This window comes from Phaenicophaeus curvirostris, chromosome 2 (genome assembly GCF_032191515.1).
Source record: "Phaenicophaeus curvirostris isolate KB17595 chromosome 2, BPBGC_Pcur_1.0, whole genome shotgun sequence".
NCBI lineage: Eukaryota > Metazoa > Chordata > Aves > Cuculiformes > Cuculidae > Phaenicophaeus > Phaenicophaeus curvirostris.
In genome coordinates, this window is record NC_091393.1 from 67,127,615 (window position 1) to 67,153,278 (window position 25,664).

Sequence of the window (25,664 nt, forward strand, 5' to 3'; positions counted from 1 at the left end):
AAACGACCAGAATAATTTTCCCTTGTCCTTTAATACTACAGACTGTGCCATTTTGCTTCCCCACCTCCTGATTTGGAATAGTATTAGTTTCAGCTCAGTCTATGGAGAATGACAGGAAGATATTTAAGTATGCAAGACTTGTCTTACTCCAGGCAAAAAAAGAAAGAAAATTGGCCCAAAGTGAGAGCTGGGTCAATAATGGACTTCTAACAATACAGATAAAGGAAGTTGAGCTCTTTTCCTCCTTATTCTGTTCCTCCTTGGATTAATGGAACAATATCCTGTCCTTTAGATTGAACCTATATTCTCCCTAGTCTCAAGTTAACTCAATATACACAGGTATCCTTAGAGACAACAAAATGGTGTGAGGACTCTTACAATGGTGTGTCTTGTCCCTGCTTTACTGATGCAGTCTTGTAGCACAAGTCAATCTTCAAGTCAATTAGTATCTTCATTTATTAAATACTCAAAAATCCACTGTTCAAATAAGTCTTAATGCTCTCATTCAGAAACAGTACTATGTGGAAAACAAAACAGTGCAAAAACTTAGTATTAAATAAGATGGAAGAGAATAATTTCCCTTTGGAGGAGCCCTAATAAAAATATCTACTGTTTCTGCTTTAGTATAGCTGTTATTCCTCTTTTCTTTAAACTAGTGAACAGCTAAACAAATCTGTGTTTGCTTCTGCAGATATGGAAGCATTTAAAGGGATAGAGTGAATAACAAAACTGTGTTGCTCTGTAATACACTGCACTCCCCTAAAGAACTGTACCTCCATCAACAAATCTCTTAAAATGAAAGCAGACAACTTCACAGAATTTAGGTCTCCAAGGAATCTGTTGAAATGTCAACTCTTTATGAAAAGACAAACTGCTCACTTCTACATTTCCAGATTTTACTCAAACATCTCCCTAAAATTTCTGGTGAAATTTATATACTCCTATGTAAAAAAAAAAAAAAATATCAAAGAGAGCTTCTATTTGACCAAATGCATCCTTGGATGATTAACGCTCAGTAACATATAATAGCAAGTCTCATGATTTATTTGGTCTGCAAATCAAAACAGCTTTCTCGACTGCCAAACATACCTGAATCACAAACTGTTGCAATATCGCCAGTGGTTTCACTAGCTGAAACTGCAGTCACAGGACTCTTGTGCCCAGCCAGGCTCTGGACATAGCACAGCCTGAAGAAAATAAAGATGACAAGCCTAAAGTTCAGACTCAAATACAGAAAAGGTCCTTTGAGGAATATTTAAGACTTATATTAATTTCAATCAATATTTTGCACTATGATGTTATTTTTCATATTCATTCTAGAATGCCAGCACCTTTCATGGGAAAAAACAGTAAGGGTATGACTTACATTTAAGATTACACAGAAGAAATTCAGTTAACTTTAAACAGGTAAAGATACTCAGAAGCTGGAAAACAGGTATTTAAAAGAAAGCCACTGGATAAAGTTATATAAATACTTGTACCTGTTCAAATCCCAGATGATGCAGGTTCCATCTTTACTGACACTTATCATTATACTGTATGGTTTGCACACAAACAAGCTTGTTATTTCTGCTGTGTGACCATATAGATGGACTTGAGACTCCATTTCTATCTCTGAAGGCTGAAAAATAGCAAAATAAAATGTGAACTCATGAAAAAAACCCTAATGAATTTTTTTTTTGGAAAAGGATACACCTTGGGGCAACATTAATTCCTAGATTTAAAAAAACGCTTCCTATTGTTTTTAATGTAATCTGTTTAACAATGTTGTTAGTGCTTTATGTTTAATGCTTTACAACATAAGCCATACATATCATTAAAGTTCAACTTTTTGCTTCCAGCGCTTTAGTGTAAGCAAACATTTTGATGTTGGCCAATGAATCGAAAAGAAGAACTCTTGTACTTCTGTCTCAATTACACACCTTGTAATCAGACAATTTGTTTTCTGCAAGACTGCTATTTCAACATGACAGTGAAAACAGTCCTCATTATTTTAGCATCTACAGCAAGCACTTGGAAACATCAAAGGAAAACCCAGCTCAGCAGTTATCACTCCATGTACAGTAAATTACTGGGAATTCCTCAAGCTGGTGCCAAGTCCTTCAGTGACACCACATTGGAAAAATACACAAGAAGAAAAGTTTAAATATAGAAACTGCTAGAAAAAAATTAAAGCAGGAAATTTAACACCAAGTAACACTTCTTAGTCAAGTTATATAATTTGAAATGATTCAGACTTTCTGAAAACTGGCTAAATTAAAGAAGCGGCTTAATCAGAATACTAGTGTTTTAATTAAGACGATTTGCTGTACAGAGTTAGAAAAAAAAATCTTTTCTTGTAAAAGAAAGGAACATTTTTCTGCTTGTTTCCTAATGTGTCAGAAAACATTGTCTGCATTTTTGTATGAGGGCAGAGGATGCATACAGCAGGTCTACAAAAAGCCTGAGAGTAGAAACAGGCAAGATAAAAATATGCATATGTTTAACTCTAGTTTGCAGAAAATTGATGTTTCTGCACTAAGAGGGACAACATAATTCACGTACTATTGGCAAAAGTCAACACACTTTTTTTCAAGAAGACAACCTGCTATTTTGCTCTTGCTACTGTGCATCACATCCAAGTAAGACACATAGAAGTAGTCAGTTGCCAATTCTTGCAACTGTGGTATCTCACTTCTGCAAATCCTTCTTTAATTGTTTCTCGGTTTAGAGCAAAAAATTATACCAAATTTTTCCAGCAGCAATCAAGACTTCTGATTTTGTGAACAACAACTGATTTTGCTAACCCTTTCACTGCGTTCCTCTCATTTCCTTTAAGTGTTTGCTGTTGATCTGTATTTCTATGCTTGAACTGAAAGCAGGACTCACCTTTAGCAGCTTCTCTCTGTAGCAATACTAGCAGGCAATGGTTTACTGAGTCTTCAGAGGGTTATTGCAATAATATTACAATACTGTAGTGAGACAAGCTGGAATTTTAGCACTAACTATGTTAAGGTCTAACAGGTTATAAAATAACTACCTCATGCTTAAAATGCCATCTATTTTTTTACTTCCCCCTTGCTTTCAGATGACAACCACTAAAACAGTGTCTAGGTGAGGAAAAACAGGCACATATGTATCTACCTTCAAATAGCAGTTCTCTGTTGGTTATCAGAAATGACTGCCTACAGCACTCGAGTGGACACTTTAAATGATGACTGCACAGTTTTAATCTGATTATTAAAGTGCAACACTAATAGTCAGCAAGTGACGGCTGGAGTAATTTGTACAACCAGGAAGCTGCCTTGGCTGAGGTTTTCATGGAGGTATGACTTATTGTCAACCTAGAGCACATTTTCAAAGCAGTACTTCATTAGTTTTCTGACCATCGTGAACAAAGGCTAGGAAAAATAAGGCATCTGAAATACAACATTGAAGGTTTTTCAATTCTGACAGCATGCCTTTGAATTCCAATATCCAATTAGCAGCATACCTGTTTATATAAAGTCAATGCATAGGCATAAATGTGAAATAACACAAAATAGTCATGTTTTAAGAACTGCATTGTAACAGACCATTCATCTCATCACCAAACAGCTGTCAAGATGTATACAGAACAGATGCTAGGAAGCACATTTGCATTCCCTGCAGGCCACACTTTAGTAACTGACTCAACAACAGGAGCTACAGAATTGGCACGAGGTCAGTCTGCCTGGGGCATGTAAAACTGTTAGCGCTGAGAAATTCAGCAAAGATAGTCTCAAAGACAACAGCCACGTAGCTGAACAAAAACACCACTTGTTTGAGAAATGCAGGGAACGTAAGAAATATAATCCCCTTACTGTAATTTCTTCTTAGCATTGCAGAAAGCAAGTATATTGAATTTCTATTTTAGTACCTCAAAAAATTTTAAACTGGAATCCAAGCCTCAGTTCAGGTTATTCACAAGCTCACTATACTGGTGAGTAGTTAGGGTGCCTGACTTCAGATTCAACTGAAGCTTGCAGGCTTCAAGCTCTTTCATTTTTTCAAACTCAAAGTGTTACTGAGCTCAGGAGGTCTAAGTTGCAGATCACTAGAGAATGGAAGAAAGCCAAGGAAGAAATCACTATGTTTGTGCTTTTCCCAGTCTAAGCATCTGCTTTTTCTCATTGTTGAAAACAAAACTGGGTAGACATAGCAGATCATACCCAGATTGTCTCTAGCCCATGCTAATGCAATGATTCAAGAGCATCAGGAGTACAATAAAGCAATTGTATTTGCCGATACCCATATCAAGCTAAGTTTGAGAAATCAGTTTAGTTTAGCTGCTGCTAAGGGTAATTCTGAAATTACCTGTCAAGAAAGTTAAACTCTTTGTTAAAATTATGAAAAGTAGAAGTTACTGATTGTTAAAATCAGACAGAAGCTCAGAAACTCAGCCTGAACTGGAAGATGAATTTCAAGTTCTGTTTGTGTATTCATACCATGCTTATTGTCACATAGTATCAGGACAATTTCTACTATCTTAGTATCTTCCGCTAATGCATTAAGTAATACAAGTTCTTTTTCTCCCTTCTCTCCTCAAAGCCCTTCTCCTTTGAGAATATGACAAAGGGAAGAGACTTAGTGCTTAATATGTACACTGTCAGAGATTTCTTCCTGGCTCTCTGGAGCGTAAGTGCCTTCTGTGCTTGAAATATTGTCTACTTTGGGGAAATGCATTCCACAGTTTCAGTTAAGGCTTTGAAAGGCTATGTCTCCCTCACAAAAAAATTTACTCTTTAATGTAGGGAGCTTTATTGTGCCAGGGAGCTTCAATTCCAAGCCTGAGCCTGAATACAGTCAGAGCTGTCTCTGTGAGCAGTTATGCACCCAGATGACGAGGGCTGACTAAAGGCTAGTGGTATAACAACACCTTGAGGAAAACTCACAAATATACATGCTGAAATAAATCTATTTGACAATGTCAGATAGTCCTTCAAAAATAAATACTAAACAAGCACATGATCCTTCTAGCAATTGTCCTGAAGATGATATATTCCCCTTTTCTTGATAAAAAAAAGAGACTGTAATAGCAAATACAGATAACTCCTTAAATATAAATATTGTCCAATGGAACTTACCGTGCTGCTAGTGAATCTGTTCATATACGCTGTGATGACACCAGATTTACTACCTGTGAACAGCTGACAACTGTCTGGCACCCAAGCACAACTTGTTACCTTGGAAAGACAAAAGAAAGCCAAAACAATTCAGAACAGGAACTATTCTAATGCTATTTTCATAGCATTTGGTCAAACTGACTCTTTATTGGTTATCCTAAAAGCAGTCATGTAAGATAGCTAGGCTAAAGAAATCCAGGAGTTAAAATATACCTGCTATAGGTCATACTTGCTATTACTTCAGAGACTACAGTAAAGAGGGAAATCATGTAGTTCAGAATTCACAGCTGAAGAGCAGCCAACTACTGCAGACCTCTAGATGGTACAGCCACATCATAAGCCAGAAGCTTCTCAGTAGAATCTCATCAACCACTGCAGTGTAACAGAGACTATGCAGTGTTCCCCTTCAATCTTTCAGACAACAATTCTCAGAGGAATCCTAAGCTATAGTGGAGTTCTGCTTCTAGTGGGAGCCATCTATAATTTTTTCCTATACTCATTTTTCTTAGCCCAGAACTTAAACTTTCACAAATCCACACCGGTACTTTATAGGAGAGAAAAGATAGCAAATTCAAATGCATTCAAAAGGAATCTTCACCTAGTACAGGAACACATCCAGGAGCAAGATACACTGGAGGGACACATTGCAAAGGAGAATCAGATTAACAACAGTTGTGTTTGCATGTTCATCTCCAATAATAAGATTTGTTATTTACCACAGTCTCAGCAAAAACGGAAAGCAAGGCAACCTACTGCCAAGTCAGGCCAGCACTTAAACTAGCAATATTAAATTGAAAACCAGGAGAATGATTTTTTTTACCTGATGGAACTGTGAACTCTGTATAAAATTTACTGGAGGTTCATTTTGCTTGCTTTTCAGTCGTAAAATGTTATCTGCATATCCCCAGCTCAGGATAGCTGACCACTGAATATCTGTGCTGTGCATGCTTCTCACACCTGAAGGAAGGCATGTAATACTGTGTCACATTTGCAACAAAAGAGTTTATCACTTTGATAGTCAACAATAAAAAAATCTCAGGTCTATATATTCTGTCTTGTAGTAAAACAAACTCCAAAGCTCCAAAATAAGATACTTCCTGTTAGGAATTAATCTGTAATGTAACAGTTTTCAAAGACATTCAGTGATCTCCAAAGAGTCTGCCACCTGGACAAAGCTTTTTTTTAAATGTTGCATCTAGTGGGAATGGAGAAAAGGGGAATAGGCTGACAGCATTTATGATTGCTCGTAACTTCAAGGAGAACGTTACTAAATCTTGTTCACTAAAACAAAAACCAACAAACTTCACTAATACATGTTACAAAGAGAAGAACATGAGAACCTGTTTTTACATTACCAGTAAGAACCTCTCCAAGGAATTTATCTGCAAGCAAAAGATTCATCATCTCTGCTTTTTACTGATAACGTCCCTCATTCTCTGCCTGTAAAAACACATTCCTTTAATTTTTCTTTCTGTTACTACATGTTCTTTTCATCTGTTCTTCAGTTCTTCGTGGACTGAAACTGCTGGCAATTTATAAAGTTAAATCCTTGTGCTTCAGCCACTTGAATGAAAAATATCCACCTATGAACAGGATGCTTTATGTAGTTTTGAAAATTAAAAGCAATATCCAGTCTCCAGAAAAGATACTACACATGTGGAAGCTGTTACTGGATTTATAAATAAATCTTTGGCCAAACTGACTACATTTGGGAATTTTGCTGAAGAATAATAGTAGCATCAGATATAAAATTATTTCTCATTTTCACATTTATTATGCACAGGTTCATACCTTGCTCCTTGCTATATATCATCAAAAGGCAAAACTTGCGGGACAAACCACAGATCGCTCTAGTTGGCAAAGCCTGGAGAGAGCCAAATCTTTCTCCATGCGGCTGGCTAAAGCAAACAACAGGATCTGGAGCACTTGGGGAACCAACATATTCTCCCCACTTCAAACCTTTTATCCATGGTAACGGACTCTAAAACAAGCACAAGCATGGTTCAAATTAAAAGGTGGTAAAAAGTTCACAGAAAAACATTATTTCATTAGCAAGTAGAATCATTCATATCAACCCCATGAGCAACCATCACATTGTAGGGACTGCTGAAGTAGTTTAAAAATTCTAGTAAGACAAATATGAAGCACTGTAGTATTATCAACTAAACTATAAACTTTAAGGGAGTTTTCCCACTTTAAATGCTGAGATAGCAAGATGGCAGTTCAGCTAGTGTAGTGAATGCTACCAATTTCTTTATATGTAAGGATTCAGTTTCTCACTGGACTTCAGGGAAAACAAGTGTTTGAAGTGAAAAAAGTCCATCTGTCCTGCCAACAATGAAAAAGTTGTGGATGGAATAAAGCACAGTATATGTTTACCTACTATAGGTTCAGACACAGATTCCCAAACTGATCAATGAAAGTATAATACTGGTTAAGCAAAATGCTTTCCATGTTATTTGCTATAACCAAGGTACCACCTTCTGATCACAGTTTGACACAACATATATCAGAAATGCATGAAAATAATTTTCACTGTCACTTCACTAATTTTGTGCATTTTCTTTACAATACAATAAGGGCAACAAATTAATTAAACCATCTTGCAAATTAAAGTGACATACTGGATATATTATTTCTTTAGTGTGTTCTCTGGTTTCTCTGAAAGCAAACTGCACCAGTAATCCCATGGCAGCAGGAAGTTCTCCTTCCATGATAAGCCTGGATCCAGGTCTGCTAACATGTGCTGTATGGAACAGCTGGCGAGGTGTCTGCCCATACGTTTTTATCATTGTTTCAAGAGCTCTTCTCTGAACAGGATCCTCAACAGCAGAAACATCCATCCCAAAATAGGTCTAGAGAGGAAAAAAAAAGGGGATGAGGCAAGAATAAGCTTGTCTAGTTTGGTTTTGGGAAAGATTTCTCAAACCATGCACACAAATTTAGAAGCAGACTCCATGCTTGGTTAAAGAGAACAGTGGAGATATTTATTTATTGGAGGTAACTACCACATTAAGATTATTATGTGAGTTGCTCCTACATGTATTCCATGACTAACTTCTGTCAAAGAGGTTTTAGCAATTGTTTTCTAATCTGTGCAAAACCAAAAGGGTTGCTGATGATAAACAAGTTGAGAAAGTTTTTCTGTACCTCTTTTTAATTAATGTATTAAAGCTCTGTTTTGGGGTGTGGAGGGAGGAAGAACCTTCATGCTTCAGGAGACTTGCAATTTTTTTTTTGTTCTACTTGTCTTTTTCAGGTCTCCAATTGTGTACCATATACTCTTCCTCAGTCACATTGAAAAATGCTTTGACTTTTCTCTTTAAAAATGAATGAACAAACTCACAGAAACTCAATATTTGAAATTTAAGGTAATAACTAAACCAATACTTAAGCACAAAAAAAGGAAGGAAGAAAGCATTTAGATGTCTGCTTGAAAAGGAAAAGCCACCACTGCCAAACAGTACTGTTTTATTAGCTATTCCAGCTATAGAATAAACACTAGACACATGCAACAAGTCCTTTGAAAGCAGGACTGCCTGGCTGAGCAAATCTTATGATCGCAACGGTTAAAGCTAAAGAACTACAATCTGATGTATCTGTGTTATGATTAAGTAGTGAAACTCTAGAAATCTTTACATTGAATGAAGACTTATTTGAAATTAAGTTTACTGGAAAGTCTCACAGCAATCCCTGGGATCTTCTCAGTTCTGCACTGAAATTATTAAAGCGTTTTCTTATTATTTAACACTTCACAAGCAAGGGATCTTGCTTCATGCTGCTGGATGTTTTTCAAGCAAGTCAGACTGAACTTCCTCCATTAAGTTATTAAATACAATGACCAAACATACTGTTTAATAAATACTTACTGCAGGGTGAAAGACATTAATAGCCTGAACAGAGGCCTTGCCTTTTTGCTTATAACCAAACACCAAGTCAATCCAGTGACAGATTGTTTGGGAAACGTGGTCAGACTCCAAAGCCTGACGATGAATCAAGATGAAGAGACGAGGATCATTACGAGCCCAGGGTGGAAGATTGACATGGTTAACTCTGTCACCATTTTGACGTACTCCAAAATCAAAACCTGGAAACAGGAGAATAAGCATTCCAACATTTTAGTTGACAGTGACTTCCAAAAGATCTTTATAGCACCATTAAGCACAGCAATTGCTGATCAACAAAGCAGCACCATTAAGTTCCCTCCCAAACACATTCAAATTATACACACACATTCAAACAGAAAAATAAGACAGCAGGAAACTCCTTTGCATCTCTGACATAATTATGAAAAAATATCCTTTAAATCCTACATAACAGCTTTTTTAGGACATCCAGCAAATTCGTGCCAGATTTCTCCCATACAACTACTGCTTAGCATATTCAGTTAAGGGATATAAATGTTCTCAGTTTTAACCCACAGGCTTAACTGTACAGCTGTTTTGGGAATATAGTTTTGGTATCCTCTTAGTATACCTTCTCTGTTAACTAGAAAGTCGGGAAGGTAGAAAAATTCTGGGATAAGTTCCTTTACGTCAGTCATTGATTCATACGAAGAAAGTCGCCAGGTTGTATTGGTAGAGTGAAAAGTTCTGTCTGGGATGTCAAAACTTTGATCTGTAAAGAAACCCAAACTGAATTTGTTACATCAATGATGGAAAAAGTAACAGTTGCACATCTGCAACTTCAAGTAGTTAGCTGCTCTGCATTTAGCTGAGAACATTTAGAATTCTTCCATCTCAATTACTACGTGTTACACATGGACTGCAAGTCAAACATAGGTCAGCTTTTTATTCTACATATACTAAGGTGTAAATAAGACATACAGCCTTATGGTCTAGCTTGATAATTTCTGAATAGTTCTACTGTGAAAGCATACCAGATTTAATTTTACTAAACTTGGCTATTTGGAATTGATAAACCATGCTAAACAGAGTAACCTACTGCATTCCTGAGTCACTGGGAGAAGGCCCAGATGTGACAGACAAGTGCAAGCAGAAGTACTCTTACCTTGATAGGCTAAAAACATTTTAGTAAAAGGTGGCAGCCTAACTAGGAAATGAAGCACAGTTCCACTGTTGGAATAATGAGATCCATAGTGATATGGTTGTACAGGGGGCATCGGATCATCCTCTCGTGCTCCTTTACGGTACTCTTCTTCCAAATACTAGAAAAGCAGTGGGGGGGTGGGCAAAAAAACAAATCAAACCTCCTACTCAGACAGCATTGCAATAACAAAAATAATAGCTTGCCCAAGTTGTCTAGGAATGAAGCTTAAAACTTCTAGAGGAACATACATTTAAAAGTGATTTGGAACCAAATACACTTCAAGTGTCTGAAGACACATGACCATTCTTACAATCCAGTTCACTGCCAAAGTCTTAAGCCAATTTAAATAACCTGTTTTTTGTTATTCATTACTTTTGCTTTATTTTTTTTTTCTCTTGTTTTCTAACAGAGCGGTCATTGTATAAGCTTTTCAATACTAAATGGAAAAAACAATATTTGCAAGTACACTAGACCATGATGATATAGACAAGTCTGGAGGTGCAGCTGCAGATGCTTCCATTCTCCAGCATGTCATTACTTCCTACAGCCTTTAAAACATTCTTAAGAGCAAAAATCAGAGCACTGTAATTGTAGTGCATGTTAAAATAACTGGGTACTTGAGGGAAAACAGCTTATCTGTTATCAAAGAGAAAGAACAGCCACAAGTCCTGCTGTAGTAATCTTAAATAAACAGCAGTAGGTTATCATCCTGATCTTTAGATATATGTAAGCTTATAAGACGATAGCAATTCAACCTCCTCAACAGTATCCCACCAAAAGACTACATTGATTTATGACTTCAGGTACAGGAACAGGCAAACAGGTTCCAAGCATGTTATGAGACAACTCCCAGGAAACACAGCATACTGGAAACGAACTCCATTGATATAAAATACTGGATTTGCAGATTCTTTTCCCCCCTCAATAACGTACGTAAAAAAGAAAATAAAGTCTCCATATAACTTATACACAGGATAAAGGCAAAAGTTATCCAAATTACCTTATAAGTATCCACATAACGATCCTCCTTTTCTTTAGACTGCACAGCTATTGGTTTGACCAGATTTCTGTAACAGAAGTAGTACTTACATCTTTTCATTTTTATAAAGATTTTGATTCACACCATTTAATTACATATTATTAACACCTTAAACATCATGAAAAGGACAACCAAAACTTAGCAGCACTTTACAAGATAGTTCAGAAAAATAAAAATGCCACTTCTAGCTAGTGCTAATGGCAAACTCATATGCACAGATCTCCATAGCACATTGACAGGTAAGCAATTGCAAAGCATCTCTGTCAAAAGAGCGGCATCATATAAAGCCAAAGACTTTGTGCACAAAAATGTAAAACAGGCTTGACAAATTTATCGGGGCAGGACAATTTGCTAGGATCTTTTCAGAATGAAGACAACGTGATTTAGTAACCAGCCAAATAGTTTACGATATTACTTTCTTTCCTATTTAATTTTCACTAATTGGCTGGAACTCTTTACTCCCATGAACTTAAACACTCAGTTTTTATTTACATCTGTGGACCATTCATGTCACATTAAGACAGTCTATAAGCCAAATTCATAGCGTTCTTTGAATATACACACTCATAATCCTAGGCATTTTGTTTAAATATTCAAGGTGAAGCAGCTACTTATTGTAAAATGCCCAGGTTATTATGGATGAGGCTTGTCCTGGTTAGTTCCACGCGTGTGCAGTTTAGACTAACAAAGTTAAAAAGCTATGCTGGATGATCAGTTCAAGTATTTTGAAGTAATCACCTCCAAACATTTCATATTACCTATATACTGATGGATCATTTAGGTCCAGTGTTTCATTGGTGTAGTCAGAAAGTATAAAAGGAAATACTGGGTATTGCATGAGGTCATTGAAGGAACGGCCTGCATGTTTGTTTAAATGAGTCAGATATTCAAAGTTAGTAATCTGTCCGGTGCACCACAGGTGGGTCAAAGCAGTAATGTTTCCATATTCCAAAAGGTTAGGCAAATTGTTAGTTAAGATGTTGTGGTACACATCATCACGGACCTAGAAGAAAACACCATAGATTTAATCGTATAATTCAGAAAGCTTCAAAATACCAAGGCTTACTAAGTTTCTCTCATTTTACAAATTTCTAGATATCTGCTGTAATTGAATAATGTTTAGTGTTACTAGGATTCCTTAATGTCTTAATGCATCAGGATGTGTTTTACAACATGACCACATTTGTCTAGAAGTCTAGCTGAGCAAAGTTTTTTCAAAGGTATTAGGCAGAATTTAACTAATGCTTGCAACAGGTCTCCTAAAACATTAAAGCATGAACGTACATGTTCTGAAAACACAGCAAAATGCTTTGGTATATTATGCATCAATGCCACATTACCTTTGTATTATCAAAAGCCAAGAGTAAAGTTCTGCCATTTGTTAGAAATATTTCCACAGCGTTGTCTCTTAACTGCCACCAGCGCTTATGAACTTCCTTAATTTCCTCATAGGTCCACGAAAATGATGCTGGTTCAGTTTCCCCATGAAAGCTCTGCAGAATTTGCAGTTGAAGAAGTTACTTTAAAGAGGAGATTTTCCAAACAAGAAACCCTGCAACGTGTCCGTTTTATAACCACACAGCACAGTGTAAGGCAAACTTGGATTTTGCTGTGATATTTTAAGATGTGATTTTCTTCATCCATATTTCCCATCCTCCACTCTCCTCAAGACAGTGGGCAGAACATCATGCATGTTCCTCAGCTGCTCCAGTTCCCTATCCACCACTAGCATGCAATGTCACACTTTCACTGGCTCTTAAGCTAAAATATTGGATAGCCAAGAAGAGCAAGCAAAGCTTAGCTTTGCCATGAATCCCAATTCTGATAGTTCTATGAAGGACAAAAGCAGCAAAACGGCTATTAGCACATTAAACTGCCAGAGCTGTGCACTTAGTGAATGCAAGGAAGAGCTCCCTGAATATAGTTTAAAACTTTCAGCAGTATAAACCATATCTTGGATTAATATTTTTATATGTCTGTTGGATGTAGGCACTTTAATACATTGTAGCATTTGTATATCAGAAGGATTAGGGCAGTTCCAACTTCTTCCATTAAACAGTTCTTTATCCTATAAAATGCAAAATTCAAGAACCAAACGCTGAAGAGTACAGCACAATGCATAGACATGTGAGTTTCCGTACTTCCTGGTGCTCCAGCTTTCAGTTAGGGAAATTATCTCAAGGGCAAACCAAAGCAAGCTCTGCACACTTATGCTGATGAACTCAGAGCACTGGACTGCAAAGGTGCTGAAGCCTTCCAACATCACCCCTTCCTCAGCACCCCTCCCAGCCCCAGGCCAACACCTTTCCTGCTTTCTGCTATTGCCACTGATTCCACAGCCAGGGGCAACAGAAGAAACACTGAATGCAAGCTAATCAGTTTGGCTGGTGTTGCCTAGAGACCTCTAACCCTTGTAACCCAGCAGTCTCAGTGGCTGTAGAGAAAAGCTATTCATGGTCATAGTTTTGAAAAATCAAAGATAAACAACATGCTCTAACACTTACCAAGTTTTCAATTGTGTCCGAAGCATTATCTTCGACAAAATACATGCCACATTTTCCTGCAAGAGAAAATAGTTACAAAAGGTACAAGATATTTCTATTTGTATAATGCATCCAGGAGGTAAGGATGCTAAGAACAACATTGAACAGAATGAGTACAATACTTGATAGAAATAGGATTTATCATTCCACATCTTGTAGCAAGTGGTCTGCAACTTCAAAGTTTAACTACAGTCCAAATAGCATCCATGCAAACAGTACAGAAGAAAGGCAAAACTGATCAATAAAGGATCCATAAGGAGTCAGGCAACAGCTCAAATACTTTAAAATAATCAACCACGTTTATTTTCACAGCAGAAACTTAGAGAAAAGATAGGACTGAAAATTCTACTCACCTAGCAACAGTTCACCAGCAGTCTCTCTAGAAGGCGCTACGCTTATACATCTTCGATGGACTCTGAAATATTTCCAAGCATATTATTGCTTATGGATTTACGTACCTTTCAGCATTACCTAGAACTAACAGCCTCAAAGGCTACAGTTGAAGAAATACTAACACCATGACTCTAGTTCAAATCCCAAGGAAGGAAAGAAAAGTAAAATTTCAACTTTCTACACTTGCACATCAGTGTATTTGTATTTATTTCTTTTGCATGTTCTCTGCAGTTACTTTAGGTAGTATTAGCACCTACTGCTTTTGAACACTGATGAAAAGATCTACGAGACCTAGTAGCACTGCCTGTCTAGGATATCTAAGTGACAAATGAGTAAAAGAAATCCCATCAGGTTATCCCACAGAAGTCCCATCCCCATAACACACCAGATGGTATTTGCTTCCACTGGTTTTTGAAGTCACTGAGATGGACTGTTTTAAGACTCAATGTACATGTTGGTAGCTCTGATCTTTTGCTCATGAGTATAGCAAAAACCTTACCATTTTTGACATTTGTCTCTTATGTCACTTTTTTTTTAATGTTTATTTAGACAAAAAGCGAAGAGAACTGTTTCTTTGGAATAGGAGGTGAGAAAGGGAGGTAAAAGCAAACCAAACCTTACCTTATGTGTTCACTTGCAGCTTTGTCCTTTACAGTAGAAGAGTGAGAAGAATGTGTTTTGTCTTCAAATAAATAAGATAATGGGGTTTTTATCACACCTATAAAAAAAACTCACAAATAAGCCACAAGTAGTCATTACAATTCAAATATATTTGTAGAAGATGTTATAATTACCTTCCTGTTTCTGCCTGTCTGGGAGAAGATACTTGTTTGGAATAGTTAAGTAACATCTCTGCAAGCGGCGCCTCTCTCTGTTTGGGCCCTCTGTTGGATCCAGTTGCCAAGAAGTTGGGTAATAGACTGGGTCATACCAGAGTGCTCTGAAAGAAAACCAAAATATGTTAGAGTTTATCAGCAGAGACAGTACGTATGCTTATTTATTCTGGTTTTCCTTAAATAGTTGAAAAGCAAGAGTTTCACAGTAGTACACTGGTTATTGCTGAAAAACTATCGAAAGACTGAATTTTGTGAGCTGTCCCACTGACTGACTACTTAAGCTATTACTATAAGAATGCTCTTGAAGTTACTAATTCAAATGAAAACAGCAATACAATGGATCCAATGCTATATTTTGAAAACTCAGCTGCTGCAAACATGACATAATACTAGTTCTGCAGTGGTAGAAATACCATTGTTTGGTTTCTTGTCAAGACTTAACACCTTTTGCTCCATGCAGATTAGTGAACACAGTATCTGGATAGTAACATGAGTAACCTTACTCCAAGAAATGTTTTGTTACTCCATCAATGTAATACAAGGTATGAAAACTTGGATGTTCTTCATTCTATTAGGCACAGCAAAACGTATTTAACAAAAAAACTTGTCTAAATGGTGTAGAAATACTACTTGGCTACTCTGCTACTCACCCTAAAAATAGGAGAATAAATCAAGTACTTTACAAGTTTTTAATCATCAGATGATTAGCACAAGTTCAACATCATCCACATTTTGTTTGCCTCTAAGCAGAGCAAGCACATGTCAGGCACTGAGTGTGCCTCTTGCTTTTTCACTGAGACTGAGAGAACAACTTACCGATCATGGGTAAGCTGCTGAACAAGTTCCTGCCAATGTCTGCTGGCACTTAGCTCTGCCTTACACACACCCCTGATGTGCTGGATTGCTTTCTTCCTTTCCGTTCCTTGTGACAGAGAGACAGCTTGCGTGATGTCTCCAGCTATTTTAGAAATGTCTTTAGATTTTGTATCTAGACGTTGAAAGAGACTGAGGAAAAAGTTGTAGTTTAAGAAATCAAATAAATACACTGGAAAGGGAGGACAGGTCACCAAAAGCCCTTATAAAATGCAATCAGTTTAGCAGTAGATACCCCAAGTTCTTGTTATAGCAGCTCCAGAGCAACTTGGCCTATGTAATTTCCGTGAGACTCATTAATACCTTCTGCTTCTCAGCTTTTGAAGATGATACTACTTGTGGCCAAAGACGAGCCAAGCCAGTCAGATCAATGTCTATTTATTTGCACGCTTTACTAATTAATGTATATTCATTACAATAAAAATCTGAAGAACAGCAATGTACCACTGCTCAAATCTCTTAAGTTGTTCAACATAGTAAAGTCTTACTGTTTCTCTGGGGACTTGACTAAGCTGACCTTTACAGCTACTACAGCTGCCTACGTTGAAGCACACTGCGTATGCATCTTGCATCTGACTTTTATGGCAAAGCCCGAGACATGAATTACTGGAAAGAACCTCTGAATCTACCGCAAACTACCAAAATTTACATTACGCCAAGAAGCAGCAGTCTATGTAGCTCACAAAATTATTCAAATGCAATGCTGAAAAGAACTATTTCATTTGCAATAGATTAAGACTAGTTGCAGGACCACAACAGGAGAGGCAATTGGACAGATACAACATCTGTGAAACTAAGGATGAAATGCCAAATGTACAAAACCCATTCAGTATTCTGAAGTTCACGCAATACCATATTCTACAGACAAGCTGGTTTTATAACAGTAAAACAAAAACCTGAAAACTAACAGTACTGTTAATTTGAAAACACATCTACAATAATCATATAAGCAACTTTGTAATGGGGAGTACTGAACAGACAATGTTAAGGAGTTCTTGCAGTCCCTTTAAAAGGTAGCACTTACTTTTGCCGATTATTGGCCATTGTCTTCTCCCAAGCAGCTTTGTTTACACCTTCCTCCATCTCATATTTCTTCTGATCCTGAAAGGAATTTTATAGATTACTTTTTTTCATATGGCCAAAGTAAAGAAGTAGAGGCTAAAGGATATGCCAGTTTAAAAGAGGAAGACTGACAAAATTCAACTGATCTCTTCACAGCATTTTAAACCATCAAAACTTCATTTCAGTTACTGCATTTTTATTATGTTGAGATTTTATATTTTTTTTTTACAATGAAACAATTACTTTTTCTTGACAATAACAGATACTAGTAGCTTATTACGAACTTTCACCTCTGTCTGGGTTAAGTAGAATGCTTAACCAAGAACCATTAATATGTGAGCTTGCTGTGAAGAACTGAGTATACGTTACAGACAGTTGGAGCCAAAAGAGAATCCCCAAAAGCATAAGCCATGCACCAAACAAACAAAACCACTGTCTGTAGCAAAATTGACCCTATGTAACAAAATTGTCTCAAATAGACCCAGTTTTTAAAAGAAAATGTTTATTCACAAACCTCTTTCAATGCTTTCATTAGATCTGGTTTTGGTCGTGGACTCAGGGGGATGCATTTATAGCCACAACATTTTAATGTATTCACCAAGTCTCCTGCTGCTCTTTTTTCTTCTTTGGTCATTTCATCACTGTGATTGTGCATTAACTCATATAAATAGAGCACTAATTTAGGTCCATGCTAGAAGATGAAAAGAAGGAAAGAGGGGAACAGATGCATGACAATTCGCATTTCCACAACACAATACTAGTATATCACCTTTTTTCTTAATGGCAAAAGTGTTAATTGAACAAAGTAATATGATCAGAAAGACATAACTGTCATAGGTTCATCCAATTACTTCCTCTCCTTAGTATATATTGACTCAAACCATAGCATGTTTTACACAACTTATTACATTCTTGCAGGTCCTGAAGATCTCAAACAGCAACATCTCTACCCAATTCCTGATTATGGCTCTAAGAAATGCTCTCTCAAGCTTGCACTAACATAAGGGTACAATTAAAGCTTTTCCCTGACAAACTCAAACAAAGAGAAAAACTGTTCAGCCATTTGAGTTAAGAACAAAGAACACAATACCACTTTAAGAACTAATAAAGGCTAAACAAGAAAAGAGTATTGCTTGGATTGAAGACAGACTGCCTCAATATCCAGTGGAAATAAGTTACAGGTTTCAGTAAGTTTGCATTTAGAGTTCCAAGGCAAGGGTAATTCCTTCATTAAGCTGCTTTTTCAGGGTATCTTAAGTGCTAGCATCCTCAGGAAATTTCTTTCTATTAAAACTAGTACCATCTTTTGTTTGTGTACTACACAAGAGATGTGATGTTTGATGTGCTAGCGTCAACATACCCATCCTGCTTCTTACAAAACTACCTACTCTCAGAATAATACAGTACTTAAAGGTACACACAGGCATTTTGTATAATATAACTTTGCCATTACACTCAACATTGCTAAAATAGCAGCGAACACAACCTTAGCCACATACAGTTCTAAATTGTAAAATTCAAACAAAAAAATTGAATACAGGTTTTAGAAATTTCTCCAAAATACTCTTGAGCTTACTTGCAAAGTTGGGCTAAGACAGTCACGCATAATCTCTTGATGGTTTACTTCATGCACCATCTCCAAAGCCTGCTTTCTCTCCTGCAGTGGCCTTGTTGGAGAAAAGTTGTGCACAAGAAGCCTCCCAAGTTGCGTACGAAATGTGTCCTTACATGACAAGAGGATTCTCTTCCACTGCTGCTTTGGTGTGCTCATTCTGCTGGTGCCCTAGTATAAGAGAATTTTTCAGTAATACTGGGTTAGGGCTTCCTTTTATCCAGTTCTTTGTGTTACAAAACACTGTTAATATGATCAAAACATAGGACAGACTTCTTCACCAAAATGAGGTGTTCAATTTCAGTTCACCTATTATTACTATGGGTTAAATTTGTTCTAAAAAATGAAACAAGGGTTCATTCATTCTAATTAAAATAAGTGTATTTTTCCTCAATCTGCCAGTATTAGGCAACTCTCAGCTTAACTGGATATTCAGTTATAGGGTACTACACAAGAATCCAAAAAGTGAAAATTGTCACGCAGATGGTTTATAAGTCAAAGGGGTTTTTTGTTTGCTTAATGAATTAGCCCTTCTATATTAATCACTAGTTCTGAACAGACTTCCTCAAAACATTAGAAACCAGGTATTGGATAGATGTGCTCACAAAAAGAAACCTGCCACCTTTGAAAAGTACTACAAGTATGACTTGATGGGAAGATAACACATCTAACAAGCCTAATTTTCTGGAGCTAAAATGAAAACTAGGTTGAGCTACTTTTTATAAAGATGATTTAAGAGAAGCAAAGAGGCAAGAAGCAGTAAGTTAAGTTCTCCACTAAAACTATTTCAAGTTATCCAAGCAAGACCTGGTGAACTTGGAAATGTTGACAAGCTAACACCTGTGTGCTTTAAGAGAAAACTCAGACCTTTGGCAACAACTGAAAAAAAAGTTCCCCTTCCCAACTCTGAAATATATTATAGACAGAAGTTGCTCAGAAACTCTCCATCATGTGTGCTTGCACAGTAAATCTTGTTCTATAGGCTCCAGCAAACTTAAACCTCAAGGTTTAAGAGACAAAGCAAACTTGCTGACTACAGCAAAGTCCTTTCTGCATTTGTAACCTTTGTGTGCTTGTTCAAGAAGCAGATTTTTTCTAAATGTTAAGGTAAAACAGAATAGCTGGGAAGCTGAACAGAGATTTTAATTCCACAGCTGAACTGAGAAAGACAGTAAGAAAAGCATTTATGGACTTCATGCATGAAAAGTTCCAAGTAACCTTATGAAACATGCTCTAACGTGAACAATATTCAATACTTACAATGGATACTTTGACTCCATCAACCAACATTTTGAGCATTTCTTTAAGAAAAGGATTTGTTCTGTTAGGCCGTTCTTGTTGGCTTTCCTCTTCAGGAACTTCCAGCTGGGATGCTGAAAGTCTGCTTTGACTTGTATTTTCTGTTATACCCAGTACATCAAGGCACTCTTCAGTACACGCTTACAATTTAAGAGGCACATATGGATTAGTAGCAATTCAAGCAAGACAATCCTGTGATTCATATTTGGCATTAAAATCAACTACTGTTTTTACTACTATAGTTGCCATGCTTACTCTTTCTCTTGCTTCTGTGGAATCTGAACTAGCCCGAAAGTCATTAAGACCTGCTAATAACTAACCATTTAATGAAAACATGCAAACTCATGCATTTTAAGAGAGCAGATGCTCCCTATGGCAGACTTAAGTCTTCAGGTAATGGTTCAAGCAGTTAACACATGAACGGACTAACACAGAATTAAAACAACTTGTTCAGTTCATTCAGATAAAAACTGTATCCAGATTGTCAGTTACATAATACCCAGACAAATCACCAAGAGAACCATGTTTCACAGTTAAATCATTAAACTAGCATCAGTGGTATTACTTTCCTCCCCAACACTACAACACTCCAAAAGCAAGAACCCACTTTTCATATAGAACTACACTAGCTCTATCAAAATGACAGAAAGATCTCCTACCTAAATAAATCAGCCTGTTAACAGCTAGAACAGTCAGCCTCTGTAACCTTTGCACAAACTCAGTCTCAGTGGCTTGGACAGGATTTTCTTGGCTCATCCTCCGCTGCATCATCATGTTGAATTCCTCACTTGCTAGTGAGCGCATTTTCATCAGCAAAGCATCAGACTGAGCAACTGAAAACTTCCTGGAGCCTTTAAGTAGAGAAGCATTAAGAGCATCCTGCTAAAGTGCACAAAAATGTAACCCCTAAGCAACTTCTTTCATCATTTAAGGAAACAAAATATTTGATATACATTAATATTGAAGAGAACGTAAGTGTTATTTGGGTGTTAGTCTCTTTCTTTTAAAAGCTTTTCTATTTGAAAATAAACAAAGGTCAATAAGTGATACCATGAGATGGGTTTGTCTCAGAATCAGAGTTATTGTACAACTCGCATATTTTAGTGTAAAGCAGATTCTAAAAAAATTACTTTATCCTAATTATACAGCAAAACCAGGAATTAAAGGATTAACAATTAACGATACAACAAAACCACTGCATACTTGGAAGTAGCTTTACTGGTGCAAATGAAGTCAGTTATGTTAAGAGCTTTTAAACAAACACATTCTGTACCATATCCATTGCCACTAGTTTTGATTAAAGTAGTATTTCTAACTCACAAGAATATTCCTTAATTATTTTTTAATTAACTGGTGAGCCTTGACTGCACTAGCTTCTTTCAGAAATAACTGATTTTTTTATCTTTAGTGCCTTATCAAATTTGCTAATATAAAAATATTTTCACTATATTTATTGGGCTGATGGAGAGGGCCTCAGAAGCTGACCATAAAGAAAAACAATCCCACAGTAAACAGGGAATAGTGGTATGCTTTGGTTTGGTTGGTTGGTTTTTTAAAATAAACACTTAAACACATGCCAGGTTCCCTATAAAGTCTTAAATGCCACTTCATTTATGAGATACGCAAAATCAATTTCCGGACAGAAGACTCCAAAACCTTTACAGAATGATATCAAATACAGAGCAAGCACTACTGCTAAAGCTAGAACTGCACAAGTGTTTCACAAGCACAGTCATAGTAGAATCTAGGACTCTTGCATTTTCAACTATAAATTTGGAGTGTTGGGTACTTACTTCAGGATGACCACTAACTAAAAATTCTGTAACAATGCAATCCCCACTTCATAGCTATGTTAAACTTAGAAGCACTATCTTTATCTTTGTATTTCCTTACTGTGAAGTTGGCTACTAAAACCACCATGTAGTACTTTTAAAACACCTTTACTAAGCAACTTGTGAATTGAAGAGAACCCCAAAAGAAGGTAATACCTAGCTTTAGGCACCAGAGTGAGAATAAGGTGACTGATGTTTCATTTTTGTACCCTACCATCCTCCTAATACAAAACCCCTGCAAGCCCAAACTGAGTACAGGTTACGCTGTTTTTTTTTTTAAAAAAAAAAAGATATATTGACTTATAAATCAAATCTACAGAAAAAGCAAAGCAACAGGACTCATTTGCTGTATCACTGAAATTATAGTTGGGAAGTAATACATATGGGAGAAAGTACAGGAATACTACAGTTCTGTTACTCACCAGCAATGCCTTTACGCTTTTGAAACATCGCACGATGTGGTGCAGATGGTGATGGGACTGAACCAGCCTGCTCCTGAGCATCTTGGCTTGTTGTAGTTTTTATTAATTCGATAGCTGCTTGAAGAACTCTTAACTGCAGAACAACTGCCATATCTAGAAAGGCACACAGAGGACACATGGCATTCTTTACATGTCTTCAAGAATTTTTACCAGATGTTTGTAAAAATTAAAAACACAAATGTGCCCAAGCCTGTAAAACTCTTGATTACATAGAAGTCATACAGAACGCTATCTCACTATTCCTCAGACAGACAGCACAAGTGTGTTCTCACAGAAAAGCCATTGAACTTGATCATTCTGAAATAAGCTAAACGAAAATGTACAGGACATTTCCATTCAAGTACTCTTGATGAACTTCTATGATTACTGTTTCTTCAGATGAGCAGTACACAATTCTTTACCACAAGGCTGGCTCCTGAGGAAAACTATTTGAGAACCACTTAGAAAACAAAGAAGATCCATCACCAGAAAAACTCCGCCTTCTCCCTCAGCAGGAATATTAATTTAAACAAAAATCCATGGGAAAGGGATTTACTTCTCCAGTCCCAAGACCCCAAAAATAAGCAGACAACTTACTTTGCATCCTTGTATTTTTACTATTTTGAAGATGACCCAGCAGCACAATGAGGTCTTCAATAACACGAAAATATTGAGAACCTGAGGAGCTGCAGGCATGAATTGCAACTGCTACCAGCAGTTGTTGTATATCGCATGCAAGTAACTTGTAGTCATTCAAGGGAATGCTGCAAACAAAGTTGTAGTTACCAGAAACATGACAATTCTAGTGGATTGTAATTCATAACAAGACCCATTACTACTCCCCATCCTACTTCTGCCAACTGTACCTAGTATTATATTTTACCACACAGAAAACTGTTACTGCTGAAGATTAGAAAACTAATTCAAGATACCCCTTCAGTATTAACTTTGGCAGATTGTATGTCTACAAATATTTGAGACATTGTAACATTAAAATTGTAACAAAGTTTTAATATAAGAGCAATGATGCATCATCAGGTTTCTAAGTTAAAGAACCTGCCTGAAACCCCATATTACTCAAAAAAATCAGGATAATTTAATTTTTTAATGATGATGAACTGAAACTGTACTTGGGTAAAAATGGAAATCTGCCTATTTACCCGGGAAAGCAACTAATTAAATTAATACCCCACCTCTCTGCCCTTCACTTAATAAAATTCCTTAAAGTACAGAATGTTTTGTAACTAATGAAGTCATTTAAGTTACTCAAAAGCTCAAATATTAAATCACGGGCAGCACAGGAGAGACTTTTCCTGCAGTTTAGACACTGGCTTCAGACAATGTAGAATGCTACCTTCTCCTGGGCCTTTACATCACTGTTCAGGTGAGTTTTATTAGGAAAAGCATCCAAAGTGCACACACACTACGGCAAACTTACATTTTAAAATGTCACTTCACTTAAGTTTAAGGTATGGAAAGAACACTCCATATTCCATTGTTTGAACTGAATATCTAAATAGTAACTTTCTCTTACAGGTGTAATTAAAGCTGAAAACCTCAGAATTAGTGCTATTTTGTACATGGCCTCTGATCATTTTAGAAAGCAGAACTAATACAGTACAGTAATTTTTGCTAGACTTATGGTTGTGCCTGGACTATTTTAAAGCAATTGATACAATACTCACTTTGTTTCCAGTCCGTTGAGAGCAGCCAGTGTATTGCACAAGACGTAGAGCAAACCATTATCAAGCAGTAGGTCTGCAACTTTTGAGCAGGAGTTTATGATTTGCAGCAGGAGACAGAAGCAGTTATGCAGCAGAACATTATCATACAGACAGTTCTCTATAAGACCCAGAACAGGAATGACACTCCATTTTTGAAAGAGTCCAACATTCTTGACATCTTCCGGATCAAATCTATGAACGTAATTATAAGTGAGTGACATACTTAAAACAGCAACCAGGTATATGCAACTGGAAAACCAGTCTGTGGCAGTATTTTGGCAAAGATGTAGATGGCAATTTCCTACATTCCATTGCAATAACAATGCTTGTCTACCAAAGGAAATAAGAGCAAAATAAACACTAAGAGCCACAAGGAAATGAAGCACCTAAAACGTATATCTGAAGCTTCAGCTAACTATCAATTGCCTACAATATAGATTTCATGAAAACAGAGGGGGTTTTTTTAATTGGCATAGAAAAATGATGCATCATGTTTCCAGTAGTAAGCATTACAACTGACAGACACCATCAAGAAATTGGATACAGCTTGGCATCAATATAACAACATACTGACTGATAGCAGGTTTGATATTCAATATCCATTATTGCTGAAGTTCAAATTTGGCAACTTCTGGCTTACTGCAATTGTCAAATTCGTAAGTGCTTTAGACCTTGTACTACTTGTGCATTAGGAAACTGGATTACTGTTCAAAGGTTACCAGCCCATCACAAGTATTATACACAATCATAAAACCCTGAGACATTAGAATTATAGTAATTATTTTTGAGGAAATAACAGCTCTCTGCTTTGTGGATAGTTAAGCAGTCAAGTTTAAGTCTTGCAGCTAAACAGGATTTTTTTTTTAGGGGGAGGAAGATCAAGACAACAGACAGAAGTAATTGGGCTAAACATCCTGGAGACAGCAACTAAGAAGGACTTTTGCAAGTTTTTTGCACTGCTGACTACATTTTAATGCATGCTCTCTCCATACAATCATTAAGCAGTCAGACTAATTAAAAAAAAAATCATTTACTTAAATAATTGTCTGCTCAAAGGTCATCTCCTCTCCTGTCAATATGAGGTGGCTCTTTGGTTCAAGGAAATGGTGTATCTGTGGGATTTTGCCTAAAGGAAATAGGGATTTCAACTCAGGGCCAAGCCAAGGGACCAACTGTAACAACAAGCTTTTTCCTTAACCACCTACCAAAATCCAGTAGCACAAGTTTAGCAACTGTTTAAACTTTCTAAGGATATAAATTAGTTTCATGTATGATTAGAAAGAATAGGAGGAATTAAACTGATTACAGGACATTCAAAGTGCGAAGACCTTTGATGCCCTTGAAGGAGCTGAGGGTTTAAACACTCCCAGCTGACAGCACCCATCAGATAAAGTTACTTACAAACAGCTTAAGGGCTATACAGTAGTCATAGGAAACAATCTATTTAAATGTTAAAAAAGCAAAAGATTCCAGAACAGTTTTGAAGGAACTTCATGGTTGTTGACTACTAGGAAACAAATAGGAATTAGAAAGAGACCACTTCCTTGCTTCCAGCAAAGTGCACTGCCTGTAGTTCAAATATTAAGTTACAGGACACAGAAGCAAAGCATTACTTACTCTTCATCCAAGCCAACAGAACGGCCAAAGAGCATTTCCAAAAAGCACTCTACAACTTCCTGAGTCCCCTGGTGAAGGTAAAGCTGGTTGGCAAGCAAAGAGAAGCCACGATTCTTTAAGAATTTTTCCTTCTGCTCCCTCCTTGCTCTGTTGAAATACGCGTCCAACAACTAAAAACAAATGCACAATTATGACATAAGA

General features: G+C 36.8%; 1 protein-coding gene across 1 annotated transcript in view; it reads right to left on the minus strand.

The window, feature by feature from the left end:
- The window catches only part of LYST (lysosomal trafficking regulator), an 83,447-nt gene that overhangs the window by 4,363 nt on the left and 53,420 nt on the right, over nucleotides 1–25,664 (minus strand). Inside the window, exons 25-50 of the mRNA XM_069852352.1 lie at nucleotides 25,464–25,633; nucleotides 23,808–24,038; nucleotides 22,720–22,886; nucleotides 22,084–22,236; nucleotides 20,489–20,680; nucleotides 19,791–19,969; nucleotides 18,495–18,701; nucleotides 17,433–17,609; nucleotides 16,881–16,957; nucleotides 15,800–15,988; nucleotides 14,942–15,087; nucleotides 14,769–14,865; nucleotides 14,108–14,169; nucleotides 13,716–13,771; nucleotides 12,552–12,704; nucleotides 11,970–12,214; nucleotides 11,173–11,239; nucleotides 10,134–10,290; nucleotides 9,600–9,740; nucleotides 8,993–9,210; nucleotides 7,748–7,978; nucleotides 6,915–7,104; nucleotides 5,944–6,080; nucleotides 5,085–5,183; nucleotides 1,482–1,621; nucleotides 1,090–1,187 (exon numbers count right to left, since the gene is read on the minus strand). Coding sequence (XP_069708453.1) covers nucleotides 1,090–1,187; nucleotides 1,482–1,621; nucleotides 5,085–5,183; nucleotides 5,944–6,080; nucleotides 6,915–7,104; nucleotides 7,748–7,978; nucleotides 8,993–9,210; nucleotides 9,600–9,740; nucleotides 10,134–10,290; nucleotides 11,173–11,239; nucleotides 11,970–12,214; nucleotides 12,552–12,704; nucleotides 13,716–13,771; nucleotides 14,108–14,169; nucleotides 14,769–14,865; nucleotides 14,942–15,087; nucleotides 15,800–15,988; nucleotides 16,881–16,957; nucleotides 17,433–17,609; nucleotides 18,495–18,701; nucleotides 19,791–19,969; nucleotides 20,489–20,680; nucleotides 22,084–22,236; nucleotides 22,720–22,886; nucleotides 23,808–24,038; nucleotides 25,464–25,633 — 3,979 coding nt within the window. The remainder of the gene's footprint in view (nucleotides 1–1,089; nucleotides 1,188–1,481; nucleotides 1,622–5,084; nucleotides 5,184–5,943; nucleotides 6,081–6,914; nucleotides 7,105–7,747; nucleotides 7,979–8,992; nucleotides 9,211–9,599; nucleotides 9,741–10,133; nucleotides 10,291–11,172; nucleotides 11,240–11,969; nucleotides 12,215–12,551; nucleotides 12,705–13,715; nucleotides 13,772–14,107; nucleotides 14,170–14,768; nucleotides 14,866–14,941; nucleotides 15,088–15,799; nucleotides 15,989–16,880; nucleotides 16,958–17,432; nucleotides 17,610–18,494; nucleotides 18,702–19,790; nucleotides 19,970–20,488; nucleotides 20,681–22,083; nucleotides 22,237–22,719; nucleotides 22,887–23,807; nucleotides 24,039–25,463; nucleotides 25,634–25,664) is intronic.